Source organism: Venturia canescens, chromosome 10 (assembly GCF_019457755.1).
Source record: "Venturia canescens isolate UGA chromosome 10, ASM1945775v1, whole genome shotgun sequence".
In the NCBI taxonomy this organism is placed as follows: domain Eukaryota; kingdom Metazoa; phylum Arthropoda; class Insecta; order Hymenoptera; family Ichneumonidae; genus Venturia; species Venturia canescens.
In genome coordinates, this window is record NC_057430.1 from 18322248 (window position 1) to 18342662 (window position 20415).

At 38.6% G+C, this 20415-nt stretch overlaps 2 protein-coding genes and 1 non-coding gene across 10 annotated transcripts in view; 2 read left to right on the forward strand and 1 right to left on the reverse strand.

The window, feature by feature from the left end:
• Positions 1 to 20415, forward strand: part of LOC122417597 (follistatin-related protein 5-like) — a 191888-nt gene that overhangs the window by 168355 nt on the left and 3118 nt on the right. For all 6 annotated transcript variants that reach the window (XM_043431237.1, XM_043431235.1, XM_043431236.1 and 3 more), the window contains 13 exons: positions 1993 to 2214; positions 13058 to 13230; positions 13328 to 13462; positions 13690 to 13822; positions 13956 to 14116; positions 14220 to 14343; positions 15434 to 15721; positions 17219 to 17340; positions 17519 to 17656; positions 19228 to 19443; positions 19532 to 19682; positions 19805 to 20005; positions 20267 to 20413. In XM_043431237.1, the coding sequence (XP_043287172.1) occupies positions 1993 to 2214; positions 13058 to 13230; positions 13328 to 13462; positions 13690 to 13822; positions 13956 to 14116; positions 14220 to 14343; positions 15434 to 15721; positions 17219 to 17340; positions 17519 to 17656; positions 19228 to 19443; positions 19532 to 19682; positions 19805 to 20005; positions 20267 to 20413 (2211 nt within the window). The remainder of the gene's footprint in view (positions 1 to 1992; positions 2215 to 13057; positions 13231 to 13327; positions 13463 to 13689; positions 13823 to 13955; positions 14117 to 14219; positions 14344 to 15433; positions 15722 to 17218; positions 17341 to 17518; positions 17657 to 19227; positions 19444 to 19531; positions 19683 to 19804; positions 20006 to 20266; positions 20414 to 20415) is intronic.
• TRNAY-GUA (transfer RNA tyrosine (anticodon GUA)) lies at positions 3492 to 3584 on the forward strand. Its single transcript has 2 exons — positions 3492 to 3528; positions 3549 to 3584. It is a non-coding gene; the product is annotated as a tRNA-Tyr (tRNA).
• On the reverse strand, positions 4692 to 9288 carry LOC122417599 (membrane metallo-endopeptidase-like 1). 3 transcript variants are annotated; one of them, XM_043431243.1, is made up of 17 exons: positions 9174 to 9288; positions 8940 to 9052; positions 8611 to 8775; positions 8464 to 8541; positions 8136 to 8347; positions 7744 to 7944; positions 7572 to 7661; positions 7349 to 7490; positions 7157 to 7274; positions 6949 to 7039; positions 6706 to 6882; positions 6523 to 6623; positions 6398 to 6456; positions 6142 to 6193; positions 5994 to 6061; positions 5588 to 5901; positions 4692 to 5462 (listed from the first exon to the last, which is right to left on the reverse strand). In XM_043431243.1, exons 1-17 carry the CDS (start codon positions 9191 to 9193, stop codon positions 5238 to 5240), a joined length of 2226 nt encoding a protein of 741 aa, XP_043287178.1. In that variant the 5' UTR covers positions 9194 to 9288; the 3' UTR covers positions 4692 to 5237. The 3 variants fall into 3 exon arrangements, with proteins under 3 accessions (XP_043287178.1, XP_043287177.1, XP_043287179.1); XM_043431242.1 differs by having other exon boundaries at positions 7349 to 7493; XM_043431244.1 differs by lacking the exon at positions 4692 to 5462 and having other exon boundaries at positions 5669 to 5884; positions 7349 to 7493.

Sequence of the window (20415 nt, forward strand, 5' to 3'; positions counted from 1 at the left end):
TGTTCATTCCATTTTATTGGAATGCCAAGCAACGATGGGTTCCGAAATTTTTTTTGTGAGTGACTTGACACCCAATCATTATTAATCGATACTATAATTACGGAACCGGTGCAACGGAAAAAATGTCTCTTCGTATCATGGGGAAAGAAGAAATTCGGTAAGCGAGAATCCTATGAACGTCGAAAGTGTCTCTTGAAAAAAATAAAAATATGTATTTGGGAGAAGTACACGTGGATACGATCAATCCGTTGAATCGTTCGTTCCTCTTTTCGCTCGTATGTCGATCGCTCAATCACATAAGATTGTACACCGCGAATATCACGTACAGTATGAAAACGACCACGAGCAATATTGCCACGACGTGTACGACTATGCACATCTCGAGAAAGTACGTGACGAACGCAACGACGACGTCGAAGATCGGCCATATTTTCTTTCAAACTGCGGATGTCAATTTTTTTCATATTGCTCGACATTATCGATTTCTTCTTTTCGTGTCTCTTTTTTTTTTTTTTTTTTTTATTCGGAGGTTACGAAATTCCATTTCCTTTTCTATGAATTCGGATGTTTTACCGTTCGACGAATTTATCAATTTCTCGTTGCGTTGTTGCGAAGTATTTTTTTTTTTTAATAAAACTGTTTCGGCAGTTCCTCAACGTACTATATTATGATCTTTTTCATATTCCATCAAACAAAATATCTTATTGAAAAGTATTTATTGCTGATCTGAAAAAAGTGGAAGTTTATCTTCTCGTGGATCGATGCTTTATCTCGCATATTCATGCGGGACAAGAGTCGGTTGAGCCTTCTCGACTGCAGAAACGTACGGAGATTTGGTTATCTCTGGTATTGAGTGTTGGAAAATCGATGCGACCGATGAGAGCTTTCCGTCGAGGCTGCGATTACATGCACATATGTATATACTACGTGCGCATAAATATATACACGTAATACGTATATGCGTGCATGGATAAAATAATAGGTGCAAATTCGGACCACCGATGTCTCCGAGGCTGCGTGCAATAATTCGCGGGAACAAATTCACATTCTTTCGCCCTCTCACAATCGAACTCTGATAGAGCTGACGAATGGATTGGAGAAAAGAAAAATCTTCTTTGAAGTATGAGATGGAAAATCAGTAGATAGTCGAAATAAATTGGGTGCTTTCGGATTAAAGTGGATTACGAAGTACTCGAATTCGAATGCATTTAGAATAACAGGAAAAGAAGCACACAAATCATGATCCAAATTTACTCCGAACTTTTTGGAGTACGAGGAGAAGTGAAATTCTCACAAACAGAGAAAAAGACTGAGCGATCTAGGAAAAAAATGAAAAGAAAAGAAGGAAAGCCAAAGGGGACATCTGGTAGTCAGTCGAACATCACGAATTCAATATCAGGCCTTGTGGCATTAGCATAGAGATCGACTTCGCGGACACTCTCTGCTAGAGGAGAAAGAGAGAGAAAAATATAGAGCAATGCCTCGGAGCACCAAACAGGAAGCAGCAGTCGAACCGTTCACTTTCCGTCTTCCCTTTCTCAAACCACTTCAACCTTTCGCACAGCGAACCATTTCGTCCATTTTTTTTCTCACTCTGCTCTCTTCCTCTCCATAACTGACTCGTATATACAAATATATATGTTGAAGCTGAAAACGTATCGATGAACTAAATCGAATATTCTTTTCACATACTTCCATCTCAATCCCGATCAAACTCCATGATGGATTTCTTCCGATTATATCTTCAACGAAATATCATCGAATATTTCCCTCTTCTGTACAACTCTTACAATGCATCAAACCGCAGTTCGCAGTGTCTTTTTTGTTTTTCAAATTTGTTCGTCATGACAGTTTCTCAAATGACAAATGATATTTTAATATGGTACTAAAATGAACTGCGTACAGAAACTCAACACCGAAGAGCATTTTTTCGACATGCTTGAGCGTTTCTAATTTCTTGATCGCAATTTCTCCATGTTTTTGTCCCTTCAGACCCTTGTTTGGAAAAATATTGCGGGGCTGGGCGTGAGTGTCGAGTTTCGCCCGATGGTGGTGTTGCACTTTGCGTGTGTGCCAAACGATGCGCAAGACGACATCGACCAGTTTGCGGAAGTGACGGCAAAGTGTACGCTAATCACTGCGAATTACATCGGGCAGCCTGTAATTCCGGATCTCCTCTCACAGCCAGCAGACTCATGAGATGTCTTCATCGTGGTAATTATTTATCATCTTAAAAATTCACTCTATTACTAATTTATATACTAATTTTCAATAACGTCATTCGATCAATCCAAAGCAAATGAAATTTGCAGTAATAAACATCCGAAATAAGAAAGAGGAAACAATAATAAAGTAGGGGTGTAAGAAAAATTCAAAATCGTATCTTTATTCATTCCAACAGCAGATTTGAGAATCCCCCGTTGTTGAAAAACTGGTCAGTATAGGGATCTCGCTATACTTCTATGCTTCTGCGGAAAAGTATTTTTTAAAAATCAGTGAATTACTATGACATTCCGAGCCTCGGTAAAACTGATAATCCCTAATAAGGAATTTCAGAGCTGATCACGAACGTAAATTAGGTACGACAAATGATACCTCTCTCCAGTCATTCTCCAACGTGAAGAACGACCGTTATTTTGTTCCTGAATTACCTGAATTTTCAGCGTCGCGTTAATCGTAACGATATTGTTATTTATATACGTTTGAGCCTCTGATAGCTCAATCTGCAACGAAGAAAATTGCCCATTTACAAGTCATTCTCCAATTTTAAATAAGTATTGAATGGGTCGACTTAAAAATAGTTTGGGGGAAAAAAAATTAAGAAAGTCGCCTTGGATCGATGAGAGTCGCGATGAAAACAACTCTCGAGAGCCACAGAGGAATATTTGTGCTTTAATCAAGCTTTCCTTTCGTTTCACCGCACACGGGGAAATACTTTAGGCTCCTTATACAAGTTGCCTCAATTAGCGGCCCAACTACGAAACTCCTTGAACAATGACCAATTTGCCAGGGGAAATAAACGCTACGCTTTATCTCTGTCATTGTTTTATTTTGTTTTCATTTTTTTCTTTTCTCGTAACCAATTGTGCCCTGACGACTGTGTTCTGCGTTCTCCTTAATTCCGGTACATTTATCGCAAGCTTTTCTCTACAATCCACTCGGGATTCAGATAAATTCTCATTAAACGATTAAGGTAATTGGTGAACATTTTTTGCCTCAATAAAATTAAGCTCATATCGGAAAACGCGTACTCTTTCTTTTGTCGTTACCAATTAATTTAAAGTCATTTTTTTGTTTTTGTTTTTTTTCTGTATTATTAAATTTTGCAGTAGATTTTCTTATTAAAATTAATGCAAAATCTTCTCTTCTTAGCGATGTACGTAAGTAGAAGCGTGCACGTAACTGAAACTATGTATTCGAGCGTGAAAGGAGCTCACGGCCGAGCGAAGAATTGTCGCTCCAATTATCGATATACACACGTACACCAAGAGCCTTCGATAGCTCAGTTGGTAGAGCGGTGGACTGTAGTTGGTTTGTTAACAAGAGAAATCCATAGGTCGCTGGTTCAAATCCGGCTCGAAGGAATTTTTATTGGTTTTTATTTCTAAAAAAAATATTTCAATTACTTTTTATACAATTTACTTAATAAAATTTCGGTACCAACAATTAGATGATCAATAAGATCAGTAAAGAAGAATTTGTCAAAATGAGGTTCAACGAAGTTTCATTCATTATTGATAAAAAAAAAATTAAAAAAAATACTGAGAAACTTTAACTCTCAGCGGATTCCGTAGTATGGAAACGAAACGGAGAACGGATGTCAACTACATATCAAATTTTCCATCTCGCGCAGAAGGAAAAAAGTTAGAGTAAAGGAAAAATACTGAGGGATAGATGGAATATTACATCTGTGAAAGAACACATGGAAAAGTTGTGCAAGCAGAGCGTATGAGAGTATCAAGAGAGGAAAAGCAGAGGGACTCTATAAAAAGAGAATCCACGTCACAGGGCGTATAGCACGGAGGATATGCCGTCTCGATGTTGTTATCGTGTGGAGATGGATTACCTTTTGAATCCCTTCAAAGTTTACCTTTCTCGAAAAATAACGTTGTTGAAAAATAATTCCACAATGTAAAAGCTGTTTAAAATACTGGATTTTCTCAAATAAGATCGAAGCGCAATCAAAATTGCAACAAACGCAAAAAAAACTTGTGCAAAATTTACATTCTTTCAATTATGAACCAAGTTCACTTTACACCGACGAAAAAATGGCAATTTCCTTAAGGAGTTTCGGTACAGGCGATACAATGTTGCCATGCTAATCCATGCTAAAAAAATTAAAAAATTCAAAAAGTTCAGAATTTTATAAAATTTGGTGAACATATTCTTTAGTGCCAATTTTGACGACACAAATTTTTTAAGATTTTTCTTCTACACAGTTATCAAGTAATTGATCACTAAAGTTTACGTGTATAAGCATAGCATTTCCATATATATAGGTATACATTCCGGGCATGAGAAATCTGCTTTAATGCGTAATTACTCGATAACTAAGTAGAAGAAAATTTTGAAAAAATTTGAGTTTTCGCACTTGAGGTTGAAGAACATTATCACCAAATTTGATCAATTTCTTAATATTTTGACTTCTGTACCGAAACTCCTTAAAATCATTTCCTCAAACGAAACAAAAGTATTGTTTCTCGTATATTTTAAAGATCTTTCATACATATGCGTGTTTGATGAAAAGAAAAAAAAGCTCTAAAACGTTCGGTACACTTTCACGAGAGTCGTTAAAACTTTGCGAAAATTGGGAGGGTCGATAGTTCGGAAATTGAATAGAGAACCACCCTCCGACCATGCCCTATCTTTCATCGTATATGCCCGGTGTATATACAGTTATATCATATTCATATGTAGCTTACATTATATCAAGCACACATACAAACACCCAAAGTTTACGTACAATTTCACGTCGGTGTACGTTGTGGTTGCTCGAGGACGTTCCAGCTTCCGTTCTTGATTATTCAGGGTGTTAGGAGGACACATGATCAAAAAATGTATTTATATCTAATAACTTTTGAGTCACTCCAATATTATCGAATCTTTGAATTCTGCATGAAAAATTACTTTTTGACTTAATTTTAATACGCTAGTGAATTCGTTCCAGCATTCGATCGTTCATCGTTTCGAGAGCCTAATTTTAACTAGTTTGTCAGCGTCAATTCGATTTGTATAATTCACTCTTCGGTATCATCATTTGTCTCTGACGTAACAGGTTGCCCTTTCCATATATTACATTTTTTTTTCGGATTCATCGGTGATCCTTCCGGACAATGAAAAGCTTCGGCGAATCCTTCGACATTCGCAATCGCAGCGAGGGTTCTGATGCGTGGCGTACTGTGGTCGTCCCCGTAAACGAGCCTTTTTCTTTCGAACTCGGGCGTCGACTTCTCGCACCAAATCTTTGCAAAATAGAAAATTCCCTTCAATGATAACGTTGAAAGAAAACAATCGGAGCAGAAGGTACGAGGATTGAAAGAAAAGTGAACAAAAAAAAAACAACAATCGATGAGGAAATATTTCTAACCGTTCCGAAGGAGAGAAAAAATAATTGCTCGTTACTCAAGTCTCCCAAACCCGGTAACTTTCGATCGCCCACGATGCTCTCTCTGATCGAAAGTTTGTAAGCGTTAAAAACGGACTGAAGTCCCATCGCATCAGCAATGTTTTCTCCCACGGTTCGTGAACCCCCAAACACCTCTTTCGTCGCGTTCTCATTCGTAAAATCATCGAATTGATCAATGAAACACTGAGCTCGGGACGTATAATTTGCCCTCGTCGTGTCCTGTAACGTCGCCTCCGGCCAATTCATTGGTCGACCATCCTTATCGAATAGAAATCCTCAGATAAAAACAAACATAGAGTCACGTCTCAAATTCAATAACCCTTCGGATTAGAAAAAAAAAACATTTTTTTTTTTTTAAGTTTCTCACCAGCATTGTCAAACCCATGCGACAATTCGTGGCCCAGCATCGACCCAATAATTCCATATCTAACAGCGCTGAAATGTACAATTTTTGTATATTTTGTTCACAGAATCAACGAGCGTATGATAATTTTAATTCGAAAAGTCACACTCACTTCGGCATCATAGGATTGGAGAGGGGGGGTTGAAAATCCGCAGCAGGGATATCTGAAAAAAAAAAAGAAACAAAAGATTCATTCGGATGAATATAATCTCGGGAAAAGGAGGAATAAAGTCAAACGTCACGCGGTGGCCGATTCCCAATTATTTTTAGACACTTTATTCTTCTCCAATTTTTATTACGCAGAGAGTTCTCTGCGTTGAGTTCGATATCTACATGGCTTGGCTGCACTCTGATTAATTTGTACTCACTCAGGCTATTAGCCCGTATAATGTAGAAAGCATTTATTGTGATTGGATCGGTGAGCCATCTGTGAAAAAAGCTCGGTTTTTGTAGCTGTTCACCATTCGAAATTCAATGGAAAAACTTATCTTACTCCGGGTCATGATCCCTGAGGCGAAGCGTTTGTAGATTTTTTCGCATCTCGAATTGCATATATTTTAAAACATTGTTAAAATAATCATGGTTGACTGTGAGCTGTTACAAAAACAAAAATAAATCGAATAATCAAAATTGAATGTTTTTGCAAAAAAATGATGAAATGGTCTAGCATTCTAACCCCTTCGTAATACTCCTCCACGTTTGTAACGTTCTTGTACCATTCTGGATAACCGATGAAAGTTTTGACATTCCACAATTTGTCTCTGTACGCATCTTTTATTCGATCATCAAGCCAAACCGAGCCATTTATTTGTTTATCCAATTCAGTCTGGATCTTCACAACCATCTCTAAAGCCTTAAAACGAGAAACAGAATTATTCTGCATCAATATTGTGCTTTTTGATTTTTCAAAAATATTTACCGAGTCATGAATGCCTTGGTTGAAATATTCGGAAACGAATTGATAAGCCAAAGCGTGCTTCAGCTTCATTTGAATCACGCACTGCTCCCATCTGCTCGAACGATATTTATTTAGTATTTTTTTTTTAATATTTTTTCAAATAATGAAAATATCCATTGAATGAGATGAGCATTTTTGACGGCAAACAAAAAAAACACCAAATTTATACCTCGGCGAAGCCTTTTTGATTCCAGCTGTTTCTGTCATGAATCCCAAGAGCAAATTTCTCATCTCCGTGTCGGTGGCGTACATGAGGCCACTTATGTAATACCAATGAACATAATTGACTGAGAAGAAAATTTTTTTTAAGGATTTTGAAAGAAGTATTGAAAGGTATAGATATTTAAAAATATGTTGTTACCAATGGTACGTAGAGAAGTTTCATTGAGAAGACGATTCAGTTTGATAAAATACAGGACGTCGAGCGTTATCGACTCGTCTTCTGTAATCTCAATTTCGTTGATACCCTCGAACATGTTTTGAACCAACGTCAAAATATCTATCTGCTACATTCACAATGAGAATAACATACTTAAAAAAGCATCGACGGATATAAAGTGAAAATATTACTTTAAATTACTAACTCTTGATGTTTCGATGTCCGATAATTGATCGTCGAAAAATAATTGCACTAACGATATATTGCCGGCAAGTATATCCCCGGGATTCCGGAACTATAAAAAAAAGAAACCAAAAAATGACGAAGCCAAATATGAGGGCACGAATGAATGTAACAGAGATGAATTCATGAATTACCGAATCCAATGTCATTTCAAATTTGATCATATCGTCGACTTCTCTTGCAATTTTTTCGTCCGACATTTTAGCTCCCTCGAAAGCCGCAAAAGCTTTTGCAACTGCCATGATGAGTTTTCCATAAGCTTCTTTGTCATTGGGATCGAACATTGTTCGTCTTACCTGAAGAAATTCTTGCAGAGGCAATGTCGGATGTTTGAGCTAATAAAAAAAAAAAAAAAAAACAAGATGATCAACCTATTAAATATAACGAAAAAATTTCGAATGAAAACGACGTTGTCCAAATATTTGCTTGTAAAAAAAGGCATTTTCAATTTATCGCTGACAATGTATATGAAAAAATGTTCATTCCCCAACCCCGTGGTTTCCATTCAGCGATTGCTTTTTCCTACCCATAATTCCTTCAACGACGGATCCTCATTGTTCACACCGATTGCAAGATCGTACAAAGCATATGATCCCGCAAATCGAGAATAATACCGCTCAATTTCTTGCCACGAATAATCCGAAGGATTCCATTGACCCAAAGCCATGGCTATGGGCCAACCTCCGACAGCAATGACAAGCGACGCGAGAGGTTGAATTCCATGACTTTGTAGGGCCTCTAAACAATTGATTATGGATGCAAATGCATAAGTGAATAAGACTGAGTTTATAAAGTCAATCAATGTTGTCTATTCTCATTTCGTTTTCGGAGAGCCAACATATCAAGCCTCTAACCTTCATCCATGCAGGAACGATACCATCGTTTTGCCATTTGAACCGGAACTTCGTGTTCTTCGTTCGATTCCAATATCGCTAGAAAATAAATAACAATTTAACGTCATTTTAAGGTTAAATATTATTGCCGAAAAAGGTTCTATTTACTTCGAAGATTTCTCCAGAGCTCTTTATTGAACATTGCCATGCGAGTCCACGTGGGTTCATCCGGTGGAGGTGTCTCGTTCGTATGAGCCCAATCCCCGCACGCGTATTCGTAAAAATCGTCACACGGATCGGCCGTTGAATTCATTGCCGAGGAAATGACATTGGCTAGAAAAAAAAATCATCAATAAAATTATGCACCTAATTTTGGCTATAACAATTTTTCAATTCATCGCACCGTTATCAACGCGGAAAAGAAACAAAAGTTTCAACTTCAATGACGCGAATGAAAATCGATCGATCGCTCAAAGATAAGAATTTTCATGTCATACCCATGGTCACGCAATCTTCGGCTCTGCAAACTAACGGTTTGAAGCGAAAAACGTTCTTTTCTAACACATTTTTCACTGGCTCGGCAGAAACGACAACAAAAATGAAGAATCCCCTAAAACGGTGATAAAAAAAAAACAATGGTTCGTTAGATTAAAAAACTGTATTGGACCGGATCATTGGAATTCACTTATTTTTATTGATAAATGTGTCTCTCTAGTTTTATGGATACGAACAGTAACTTATGAGCGTTCATGTTGATGGCGAACGTCGAAATGTTATTTCGAATGAATCATGAACAAATCGGCAACTATACTGCGACGCAAAGTTGTCCTCAAATGCATTTCCAAGTAATCAACGTACTCGAGAATTCCTTGAACTATTTATTTCTACATTTGTGATGACACAATCGAGCGATACGCTCGATAATAAATACATGAGAAACACTACGGAAATTTGACTCGAAGCAGGATGACTGGAGAATAGTATTGCGATAACTTTATTATTCCGTGTTTATGACTACTTATTATCACTCGTTGAATTGAAACGAGTGATAGGAGGAGCAACGCGAGTTGCTCCTCCTGGAGGGTTCTGTACTCAGCTGGAAATGGTTTTTTAACTCGATGGTAAGGTCGAAAGTAAAGAACAATCATTTGGACTTTTTGCATGTCGCGGAGTACATCCAATTGTACTCCAATTAAATAGCAGTACGACTAAAATGAATTTCGTTCTCGAAACCTTCATCGTTTCGTTTATTCAAATATTTGAGCTCCGTTTTTGCATAATTATATTTTCCTCCAGCTCGAATAAAGTGAAAAAAATTGTTCCGAGCGGTGCATCGTTGAGATAAAGCTGGAGGAATTAATTAGGGCGAATGCATTTCGTAAGAAATTATGGGAGCCGAAAGTGCGATTCATCGTTTTCCGGGTTGTATGAATTTTTCTACGGAAATGTGTCAGCGGGCGAACGAGAAGAAAAAAGCGCGCTGATGCACAAAGAAATTAATTCATCGGGGTCTTGCTCCGCAACGAGTGAAGAACGATGACCTGCCGAAAAATCCACTCGACAAAATTGACGCGCACACATGCACGCCCGTCATACCGTAAAAACAAATTGGAGCCACAACGCATTTGATGAAATTTTTTTTTCCAACTCCACCGAAATTAACAACTGACCCAAGGCTACTCGATCTCACACGAATTCGATTGAAGTATTTGTCACCGAAAATCCGGATGAATCTTTCATATTTTGATTTTTCCCCCAAGAAATATAGAGCTTCGCGAGTACGCATGAAAGAATCAATTATTCATCGATTAACTAATTTACTTCGCGCGAATTTCCCATAGCTTTCCATCAACATTTCATTCAAATAGATTTAGTAAATTGTGTACGATTCTGACGCTTTAAAACATACGGGACAGCTTTGCGTTGGAATTATTTTGATCCAATTCCATATTTTCGATGTTTTTTTTTTGCGGCACGCTCGCAAATCGATGTATAGCAGAATAATGTGAAATATTTCAAAATATTTGTACAGGTACAATTCCAAAAGAATTTGAATTTCACCGGCGGTTTATCTAATATATTGAATCGACAACATTTATTTGATCATATAATTCTGATTTTCGGTAGAAACAGGACGAACAGAGAATTTGTATGAAAGAATGAAAGAGGAGCAAAGGTGAGATAGAAAGGCCAGCCAGAGTGAGGACGAAAATCGAAAATAGCTCGATGGAGAATAATTGGGGTTAATTTATTCCGAGTCGGGAGAAGGACCGATGTAACCAAACGGCGTGATCCCTGGGTGAGGTTTGGCTCGTCGAATAGCGAGAATATTCGTACGTTAAACAGACCAGGATAAATATGTACAGTGAATAATAGCAGGGGGTTGTATAGGTAGCCTCAATTTCTGGATGTGTTCGCGAACGTCGATGGATCTCTTGGTTCCCTCGATGCTCGTGTAGCTCAATGCAAATGAGAATCGTGTTTCCTGCGCGTTATATATTTTCTATATACGATGCCGTCTCCATATGAGGTACATCGACGAGTTGAATTTAGAATACATCGAAGCTCGGCTACCAATTAATTATCGTTGATTAAATGGCCGAGGATCATTGGACAATTGTATGTTTAGGCTCCAAAGAGAGCATCGCTACAATCAACATTATTATTCATCGTTGCTCCAGAGCTACTTGCAAAAAAAACACACACACACACATTCGTTTTCGATCGTAGAAATGCATCGGGAAACATGCACCGAAGTTAATTGAAACAGAAAATTACCATATTTCATTAACGGTTCGAATTTTAATTCGATCGAATAAAAGTACATGATTCGACCACTTTCTCATTAACTCAATCCTACCCCACAATTGAACGTCCCCCCAATACGTATCCTGATAACTTATAAGCCGATCTTGGAACAGGGCCATTTTACCCTCGCCTTCGGGCCATCAGGAATCACATTTCCTCCAACATCGACGTCGATGAAAATGGCCGGCCATCCATTTCGGTTCTTCCAACAGGGAAGATATTCCATATTGCAGAAAACTAAGAGAAGGAAAATAAATGAGAATCGTCGGTAGAGGACACGTAGGGTGCCTCCGCAGCGTCATTCCTCCAAGCAAACACACGCCGGCTATTAGGGAAAGCCATGCGTGTCCAGGAATATTTGAGAGAAGGGTGATGAATTTCGGTGAAAGCATATACCAGAGTCTATGAACCCGCTCTGTGTATGGATAGCTGATGGGTCCGAACGTGAACACAAATGGGTTATAGACCACATATCCAGAATAATCCTGGCATATTACTCAGAGAGGCTTGATAAACTTCGGAGGATCACTATCCTCTCGCCATACATACATGTATATGTATAAAAGAGAACACAGAGAGGCAAGGTAGAGGGGGGGAGTTTCCGTCCAACCAATCGCGAGACCAATCGAAATCTCATCCTGTACCTCGTCAATCGCAATACACATACTACGCATGTCTATACGTATATTTAGATGTCCCATTTACCAATGTTTCTCAAACCGATAACGGCGTTTCCGAGGCCTTATCGCACGTATCACGCGTTTACTCATTCCGACGCAGAAAGGACACATGCTCAACGACAAACTCCCTTCCATTTAGGAATATACTCGCGCGCTGCAACGCTTCCGCGAACGGCAACTGATCGTCGTACGCTAATTACGAACATTTATCGGATGATTAGCGCGTTATTTGCATCGGCTTCCAATCCCAAACCAACCACCGGCTTACCGTTCCGTCATTAACTAAGCCGGAGTTGGGTTTTTCAGATTGTTTGTTTATCCGGATGACCCTAATCGAAATCCAAAATTACGCGTCACCGAATCAGATCGATATACGCATCCGAGTTTTCGCGTATCGCTCCGAGGAAAAACAAATTAGCCAGCATTCCTTTTCATCCACTCACTCGAGATTCGGTTAATCACTGAGCCTTGGTGAAGAGAGAATTTTGTAAATTGAGCCTCGTAAACTGAGAATCGTGCGCAAGGTTTCTGGTTGGCATTTATTGAAAAGATCTATAAATTCAAATAAAACACTCTCGAGGGAAAAATAAATTATAGGTTCCGCTCGTATCTGTATAGAGAAAAGTAAAAATATTCTGAAAATAGATTTGATCAACGACGTGTAAGGTAATATACCTTTGCGCCAGCACTCGATCGAACTGAAATAAAAGTATATGCGCGTACGCCAAAAGATTTCAAGTTTTTCGGAAAAGATTTGGAAATCGAGCGGAAGACCGTACCATTTCGAATGAAATGGTAGTTACCCAAGTTTTTTTATACGCATTGCGAGGAAATGGTTACGAGTTAAAACCTCGATTCGAACAGAGGAGAATAAAGGATGAAAGTTATTGGATCCTTATTTGGCGTATCAACAGGTACTGCGCTAGCAAAAAAAAATAGTGCGGTGTATAAAAAGTCTCGGAAATAAAAAATTGTCGAGAAAATCTTAAGCACAATGTCATTGAACGTGAAGAGATCATACTCGATAGAATAAGTTCTACAATCGATTTACGGCTCGTCCCCTTCATTCAAATGAGACATATTCCAGTAACATTTTTCGAGAACCGTAAAAGCATTGCTCGTTGCAGACGATCATCGAGAAACTCCGAAAGCTTTGCCAGTTGGTGAATCGACACCGCCGACCCTCAATCAAGATTCCTCGCGATCGGGAAATCACAAGAACGACATCAGAGAAAATCTCGTTGACAATGATAATTATGGCCTCGAAGATTGCTCCGCTCAAGAATACGAAATCATGAAGGTTTTTATCGTGCACTTTTGCGTTAATTCGAAAATCTCCACGAACAAAATTCTTTATTAATTTATTTATTTTTTTATCTCACATTCCGTTACACCAGGACAATTTATTGCTGTACAATCACGCGAGACTCATGACGCAAGACAACCACAGCAAGGAATATCTTGTCAGCATAATGTTTTCTCATTACGACCAGAATAACAATGGCAACTTGGAAAGAGAAGAACTTGAGCAGGTAATATATTACATATTTTGTTTCTTTATTATATTCTTAGAAGGAGAGAACAGGAAAATAATAGGCTCAAGAATCTGAATTATATTTCACAGCCTCTCTCAAATCACAGTTACTTATTTTTTCCACAATTAAGATTCATGAAATGAACAATTGTACAACCACGTTTTTTTTACCTTCGTGAAAGAAAAAATCAATTGACCGAACGTGTTTTTTTTTTCTTCTTAAAGATTGCTGAAAGAGAGGATTTGGAACAGTTGAGCAGGGGATGCTCCCTCGGCCACATGATCAGCTACGACGATGCGGACAAAGATGGACGTCTCAATATCAACGAATTTTACATGGCATTTAGCAAACTTTACAGTAAGTCAAAAGAATGAAATTAATTAATTTCATTCCGAAGGATGAATCAAACAATAAAACTCGACAGAGCAATCTGGAAAATCGTAGACATTTTCATTGAATCTGTGCGATTAAGAAATTCTTCTGTGTCAAGGTGTATCTGTAGTTTCATTGGACAAGTCTCTCGAGATCAATCATATATCCGTGAGAGTGGGTGATAACGTTGAGATCAAATGTGACGTTACCGGAAGTCCTCCACCTCCGTTGGTCTGGCGACGGAACGATGCTGATCTCGAGACTTTGGGGGAACAAGAGGTACAAAATATTTCACATATTTTGAGTCATAACTTATTTTTATCGATTGGAAGAAATACAATTAAAAAATTATGCCTGACCATGCGCAACGTTTTTTCTAAAGATTCGTGTTTTCAACGATGGAAGTCTTTATCTAACGAGGGTGCAATTGGTTCATGCTGGAAATTACACCTGTCACGCGCTTAGGAACAAAGATGTTGTGCAAACTCACATTTTGACGGTTCACAGTAAGTTTCAACTTTTTCGATCTGGAAATATTGATCGCAGAATTTTTTTTCGGATAAATATCTGTCATCGGACCAGAGAACACGATGAAATCAATTTCATATGATTCCATCGGAAAAATTATCCGAGATACCATCTCGAAAGTTTGACGGAAATGCGATACGATTTTATCACGATTGAACCAATATCGGGCCGATATAATGAATCGAGCGAGATAACAATCCCGCAAAGGAATAGAATTGCCTCGAATATTTATCAAAGGAACATGAAATCCAATGTATGAGAAAACTGCAACACGTTTCAAGAGATAAAAAAATCGCTGAAAGTTGAGCAAATGATAGAATCTTCAGGCACGAACGGAATCGTACGAAATTCTCATTTTTATCGAAGCAAACATCTCTCATCTCTTTTATCGCGTTTGTCGAACTCGCAATTCGCTTTGATGTCTCTCGATAAATAAATGAAAACGAGAAATTCCATTTTTTTCTCGATATTTATTGATGAAAATTAACCTTTTTTGTTTCGCACTCTTACAAGACAGTGTTACGCAAAAAATACTTTTCGAAAAATTGATGAATCGCTGAAATCCATAACTATGGAACTGGTATAGAATGGAGCGGAAACTGATGTCGACAATGACCAGGAACATTTGTTGAAAATATCAGAAGCATCGAACCAACAATTCTTCTATCATTCGATTTTGATTTTGGCACGAAAATTTCATTTGTCCAAATAGTGTTAAACCAGAAAACATCAATGTGCCAATTGAATTTACGATATGAGTGACATTCGAAAAATGTTTCGGTGACGTCGATAAATCCCAGAGATTTTGATTGCCATTCTCGGATAGGAAAACTCGCGAGGTTCATAAAAGCATTTGAGATTGAGTTTGTGTTATGAAAGGAGGGTGGGGAGGAAGAGAGAAAGAGAGAGAGAGACTAATGTCGTTGCTATAAAAACGACAATCGATGAAATTTCTTTTTCGATGAGGAAATCAAACTTCTGGTGCTGGTTTCGAAACAATTTTGGTCAAACTTGATCCATGAACGGCGTCATTATTATTCTTTATTGTTTCATAAATTATCCAAACAGCAATACCCGAAGTACGAGTTACTCCGCGTCTGCAATCGAAGCGTCCGGGTGAAGAAGCCACGATGTCTTGTCACGTGGTTGGCGAACCGTTGCCACGTGTCGAATGGCTCAAAAATGACGAGCCTCTTCACGAGATTGACAAGTACGAGGTCGTCGGAAATGGGACGAAACTGGTTGTTCGTGACATCGGATACGCAGACACAGGGGCGTACATGTGTCAAGCGACGAGCATCGGAGGGCTCACCAGAGATATTAGCAGTCTCGTGATACAGGAGCAGCCAACCCCCAGTGAGTGTCTCACTCTCAATATTTCTTCAGTATTCATTTTGTCAATTTAAAATCTTCAGGTTTCAGGTTTTGTACAAAAATATTTCAGGAATTAAAAACGATGCGCTTTCCCGAACGAAAGTGAATCAATAGAGGCGCCTTATATGCGAAGCAATAATTTACTTGATAAAGCGACGAGACCGATGCTTATCCTTCTCATGCATTTAATGGTCCACGGTCAAGGCAGGGTGTCAACTTTAATGTTGACGACGTTTAAGGTTGAATCCCGATTGTCGCGACACGACATTTCCTTGAAATGAAGAATTATCGTGTATCAAGAATTAGCGTGCATTAAATGACAAAATCATAATGGAAATGATTCTATTGGAAATTTGGCGATAAACTTGCGAGCTGACGAAGCGGGCAGCTGGTACATATAGAAAGATTCACGCGTTTCAAAGATTTTCGTCCAGTACGAGCGGTTTCGAGCGATAAGTACAGTCAACGAAAAATACGAGGACATATAACAGTCAAGGAAATGTCGGGTTGCGACAATCGGGATTGAACTCGATGGAGGGTTGACGCGCTTGGACACTTGCTACACTTGGACCGTTTCAACGATGGAAAGATTGACTGGAGAGATGACACAATGTCGAGTTGCCCGATGTGAAATTGACACCCTGCCCACGATCAAAGGGATAGAATATTTGAAAATAATGAAATTGGTTTCGAAAAGTTATAAATGTTTGCCGTATATTATGAAAATCTTTCTCTCGAAACAAAAAATGAAAACAACGAAATTGGTTCGCCGATTATCCGGTGGTGTGCGGTAAAATGTAGTAATATCATTTTTCATAATGGACCATTGAAGTATGAAGCTGCACCAACAAAAATGTCCATAAATTTGGTCGTGAGAGGCAGAAACGCAGCGAGAATATCAATTTTGTTGAAACAAGCTTGGCATGTCCTTTGACGAAACGCTATGCCGCAATATGGATAAAAAGTTGGCCACAGACACTCCGTGTACGGGAATAAAATAGCTTTGAGCTCGAAAATATACTGCCTCGTGGATGAAAAATAAATACCCATAAAAAAAAGTCTTGAAAATACATGATGTATACACTGTTATCGATTGTCTTGATAAACGCAGTCGGCTATAGAGAAGCAAGTAATATCGGTACAGCTTTTTCTCGTTTCTTTTGCAATTTCAATTAATCAGTTATTTCCCGTTCATACAAAAAGGCTGATAAAAAAGTTTTCAAGCTCGACAAATTCCAGCTGAAGCCGAAGAGATTTGATCCGGACGTATATCTCCCTTTAGTTTCCGTACTGAAAAAATGTTGCTACCAGTTTTTCACATTTTTTCTATCTTTATTTGGATTCGTCAGCCCTTTAAAGTTATATAGTTGAAATTTAAAGGAACGCGTATGTACTTCCTCGTGGTCGTAAGAACCAGCAATTTGCTCAAACCTCCAAACATCGTGCTCAACTTTTCACCATTTTATTTATTGCTTCTAGCCGCGGCCAGTGAGGAGCGCAGATTCTTCTCGTTTCACGAGTGGGGTATATCGGTATACGAACCTTCGGCCTGTCGGCTTTACCACCGTATTCAATCGACGGATATTATTCCCGGGACACAGGTGAGCCCATCGACGTATGAGAAATTTCATCGGTCACGTTCGAGTCCACCATCCCATTTTTTTTTTTTTTACCAGTGTCCAGGTGTTTCTATGGAACAAAAAAAAATCGGTCAATGAAAGTAGTGAGAGAAAATTGAAAAAAAAAAAACTGATTGCGATCATCGGCAATTGATTTTAGGAATACGTCTGCGGTGAAAAAGAAACTCCGTGCAGTTGGGGTCGAGCAATAAATGTTGCAAATCGTTACGTATACGTGACGCAACCGGACAAGGATCGAATTTTGGTCATCAGCAAGATTCAAATGGTCGTGGTTGACGTAAGTGTTCTATTCTTCTCCTTCGATTGGCTCCGAGAGAGCTAAGAATCATTTTGACAGGGAGGAACAAATTTCTTGCGAATGTACGGCAATGTCGGATTGATTTTATTGCGCGAAAGCGATTGCTGGTTTATTCGTCCGTATCCTCGATATTTACGAGCGCCGGGTATTCCCTCGGATTCGTTCCTACAGGCCGCCTCAAATTTCTCCTTCAGATTCACCGCCGCGGCCATATTCGTGGTTTCGAAGCACAAAGAATAGTATTTCTCATGTGGACAATTCAACGCAACGAAATTTCGAAATATTCCAGTCGATTAAAAACCGAAAACACAACCCCCGGTTACATTAATAACTTTACAAGTATGGCAATACTGCGAGGTGATTCGTGAACAGTTCTACCAAAACACCGCTCAAAGAAAAAACTGCCAAAACCTGCTTCCTTTTGAGTGGCTTGAGATCGATGATTGTTCTCAAAACAGTGCAATGTTCCATGAAAAATCTCAGAACTTAAACTCAGTTCATAAATCGATTTTACATCGCATATAGTTACGAAATTAGTTATGAATTTCAAGAAAAAAAAGAGAAAATAATCAATATAATAAAAAAGAAATAACGTATCGACTCAACGTTTCGACGTCCCACCCAGCATGATAAGAGTTCTCCGCCCCACGATTTTTCTCAGCAGCGCGTCGAACTGCTGCCACAAAATAATAAAAAATCTCAGCAATGTTGCATCACTGAGAAAAGTGTTCGAGGAATTTTTCCTCATCGAAATTGTGCAATCTATTTATGCTACAAATTTGGAAGCTCGACTTTCGAGTCAAGCTGTATATATGTGCGGATAACTCTGTGTTTTACGACTCAATCCGGCGCTTACGATTTTTTTATGAATATCCTTTTTTCATCTCTTTTTTTATAGCCCACAAGTAAATCTCTGCAAAATTGGTAAATCTGCTGCAACACCTTTTCCCACAAAGTCAATATTCGCGATCGGCCAATTTCGGGCGTAAATCAATTGAAAAAATCAAAACGGGCAAATACAGTTTTTCGTTTTACAAAAGTACGACGTTGGCAAGGTTTTGTAAAGTAACGGAATCGATTCATCATCATACGAGCCAAGACGCAAAACCGAAACCTTGTGTTTAACACGAAACTCCCGGCCGCGCGATGTGGCATCCTCGTTGGTCGGTCCAGCCCTCGGTGCAAGCAAACACATTGTGCGGTTACTCCATTTCGGCCAAGACTACCGCTAATGGACCACTCAACGGTTTTGTACTTCAAGCCCAAGTTCGACTATTTGCCTGACACAAAAGAAGTTATTGCAAAATATGAGAGCAAAAATAAATTAATATGACAGGATTTTTTTTTAAATTACAACAAATAACAGTTTTCTTCTTAAAATAGAATCGCGTTGAATGATTTTTATTAAACGAGATGTGATAAAGAAATCGATTTTCACTAAGATTTTAACTTAGTTTTCGGGAAACGAATGGTGAAGTCTTTCGCGTATACTCGAATCACAGTCGATAGAATTCGTAAAATTCGATTGAAGAAATACGTGCAATTTCCAGGTCGTAGCGACGGATAAATATCCGGTGGAATTGCAATACGTGCCGGCACTGGACCAAGTTTGGGTGTTGAATTGGCGCAACGAGAGAGACATGGGTATAAAAACAATTCAGGTTATTCGAGATGCTGCACAAAAGAGAAAACATCATACGGTACACCCGGAACCAATTGACGGCCAATTCGATCTTGTTAGAGGACTTTACATTCCTCGATCTCAAGTGAGTATCAAAAGTTCATGAAAAATATAGCCCATTCGTTCATTTTTCCATTACCATGGAGAACAAAATTTTCCATTTTCTTTTTCAGGACATCGGTCATATGTTCAAATATGGCTACGTGACTCACACCAATCAAAGAGGCATGTACAAACTCGATCTGGCGAATATGAGATACACGAGAAGCGCTGATCTTGCACCATATAACTGCGTTCCAGCAAATATCCAATTCCCTGCCCTTTGTAAGTGACCAAAGTGTTCGATCCGCCTCCGAATAAATTATACTTCTCTTTGAAACTTGTAAAAATTTTGATACAATTCTTCGTGATTCTTACAAATAAAATCAACAATTCTTTCGCTACAGACGGTTTTGTCATACTTCAATGCGAGGAGCCAGTCACGGGACGAGCCACCGGTCAACTCTTGCTAGATTATCTTACCGACACTGTTCTTTCACACAAACCGAGTCTCGTTGGAAAGCCCATGGTTTCACCGGACTCTCGTCACGTTGTTACCCTCGACAAACAGGACAGCGGTGTTATTCTCGTAGTCCAAGAAATATTACGTGAGAAATCAATCAACATAAATCCAATTACGCCATTTGGAGAAATAAAATCGAAAAATATGATTATGAGATTTTTCAAACATTTCCCCAAATGTCAAAATCAAAAAAGTTGTATAATATACCAGAATTTCAAATAATTCATTTACGTTCGTAATTATAAAAACAATACGCGGATACTCCAAAGCTGATTATCTAATTAGAAAAATAACTCGTTTTGATGTCGACTACAAAAAACGATGAAATTATTTACATTATTTACAGCAAACGGTCTGAAATTCGCCTTCGACGTGAAAACGACATTGAACATAAGTGACATAACTTTCTACCCATCACAGACGACTCATGGTTATGATCTTTATGCCTCTTCGACCGATAAAGAAGATATCCTATTCCTGAACCTTGCGACAGGT

Coding starts and splice junctions, on each gene's coding strand:
- LOC122417599 (XM_043431242.1), bottom strand. CDS start 9,193: ATGAACGCTCATAAGTTACT. Junction 8,542..8,610: donor GCTCTGGAGAAATCTTCGAA/GTAAATAGAACC, acceptor TTTATTTTCTAG/CGATATTGGAATCGAACGAA. Junction 7,040..7,156: donor ATCAAAAAGGCTTCGCCGAG/GTATAAATTTGG, acceptor TCGTTCGAGCAG/ATGGGAGCAGTGCGTGATTC.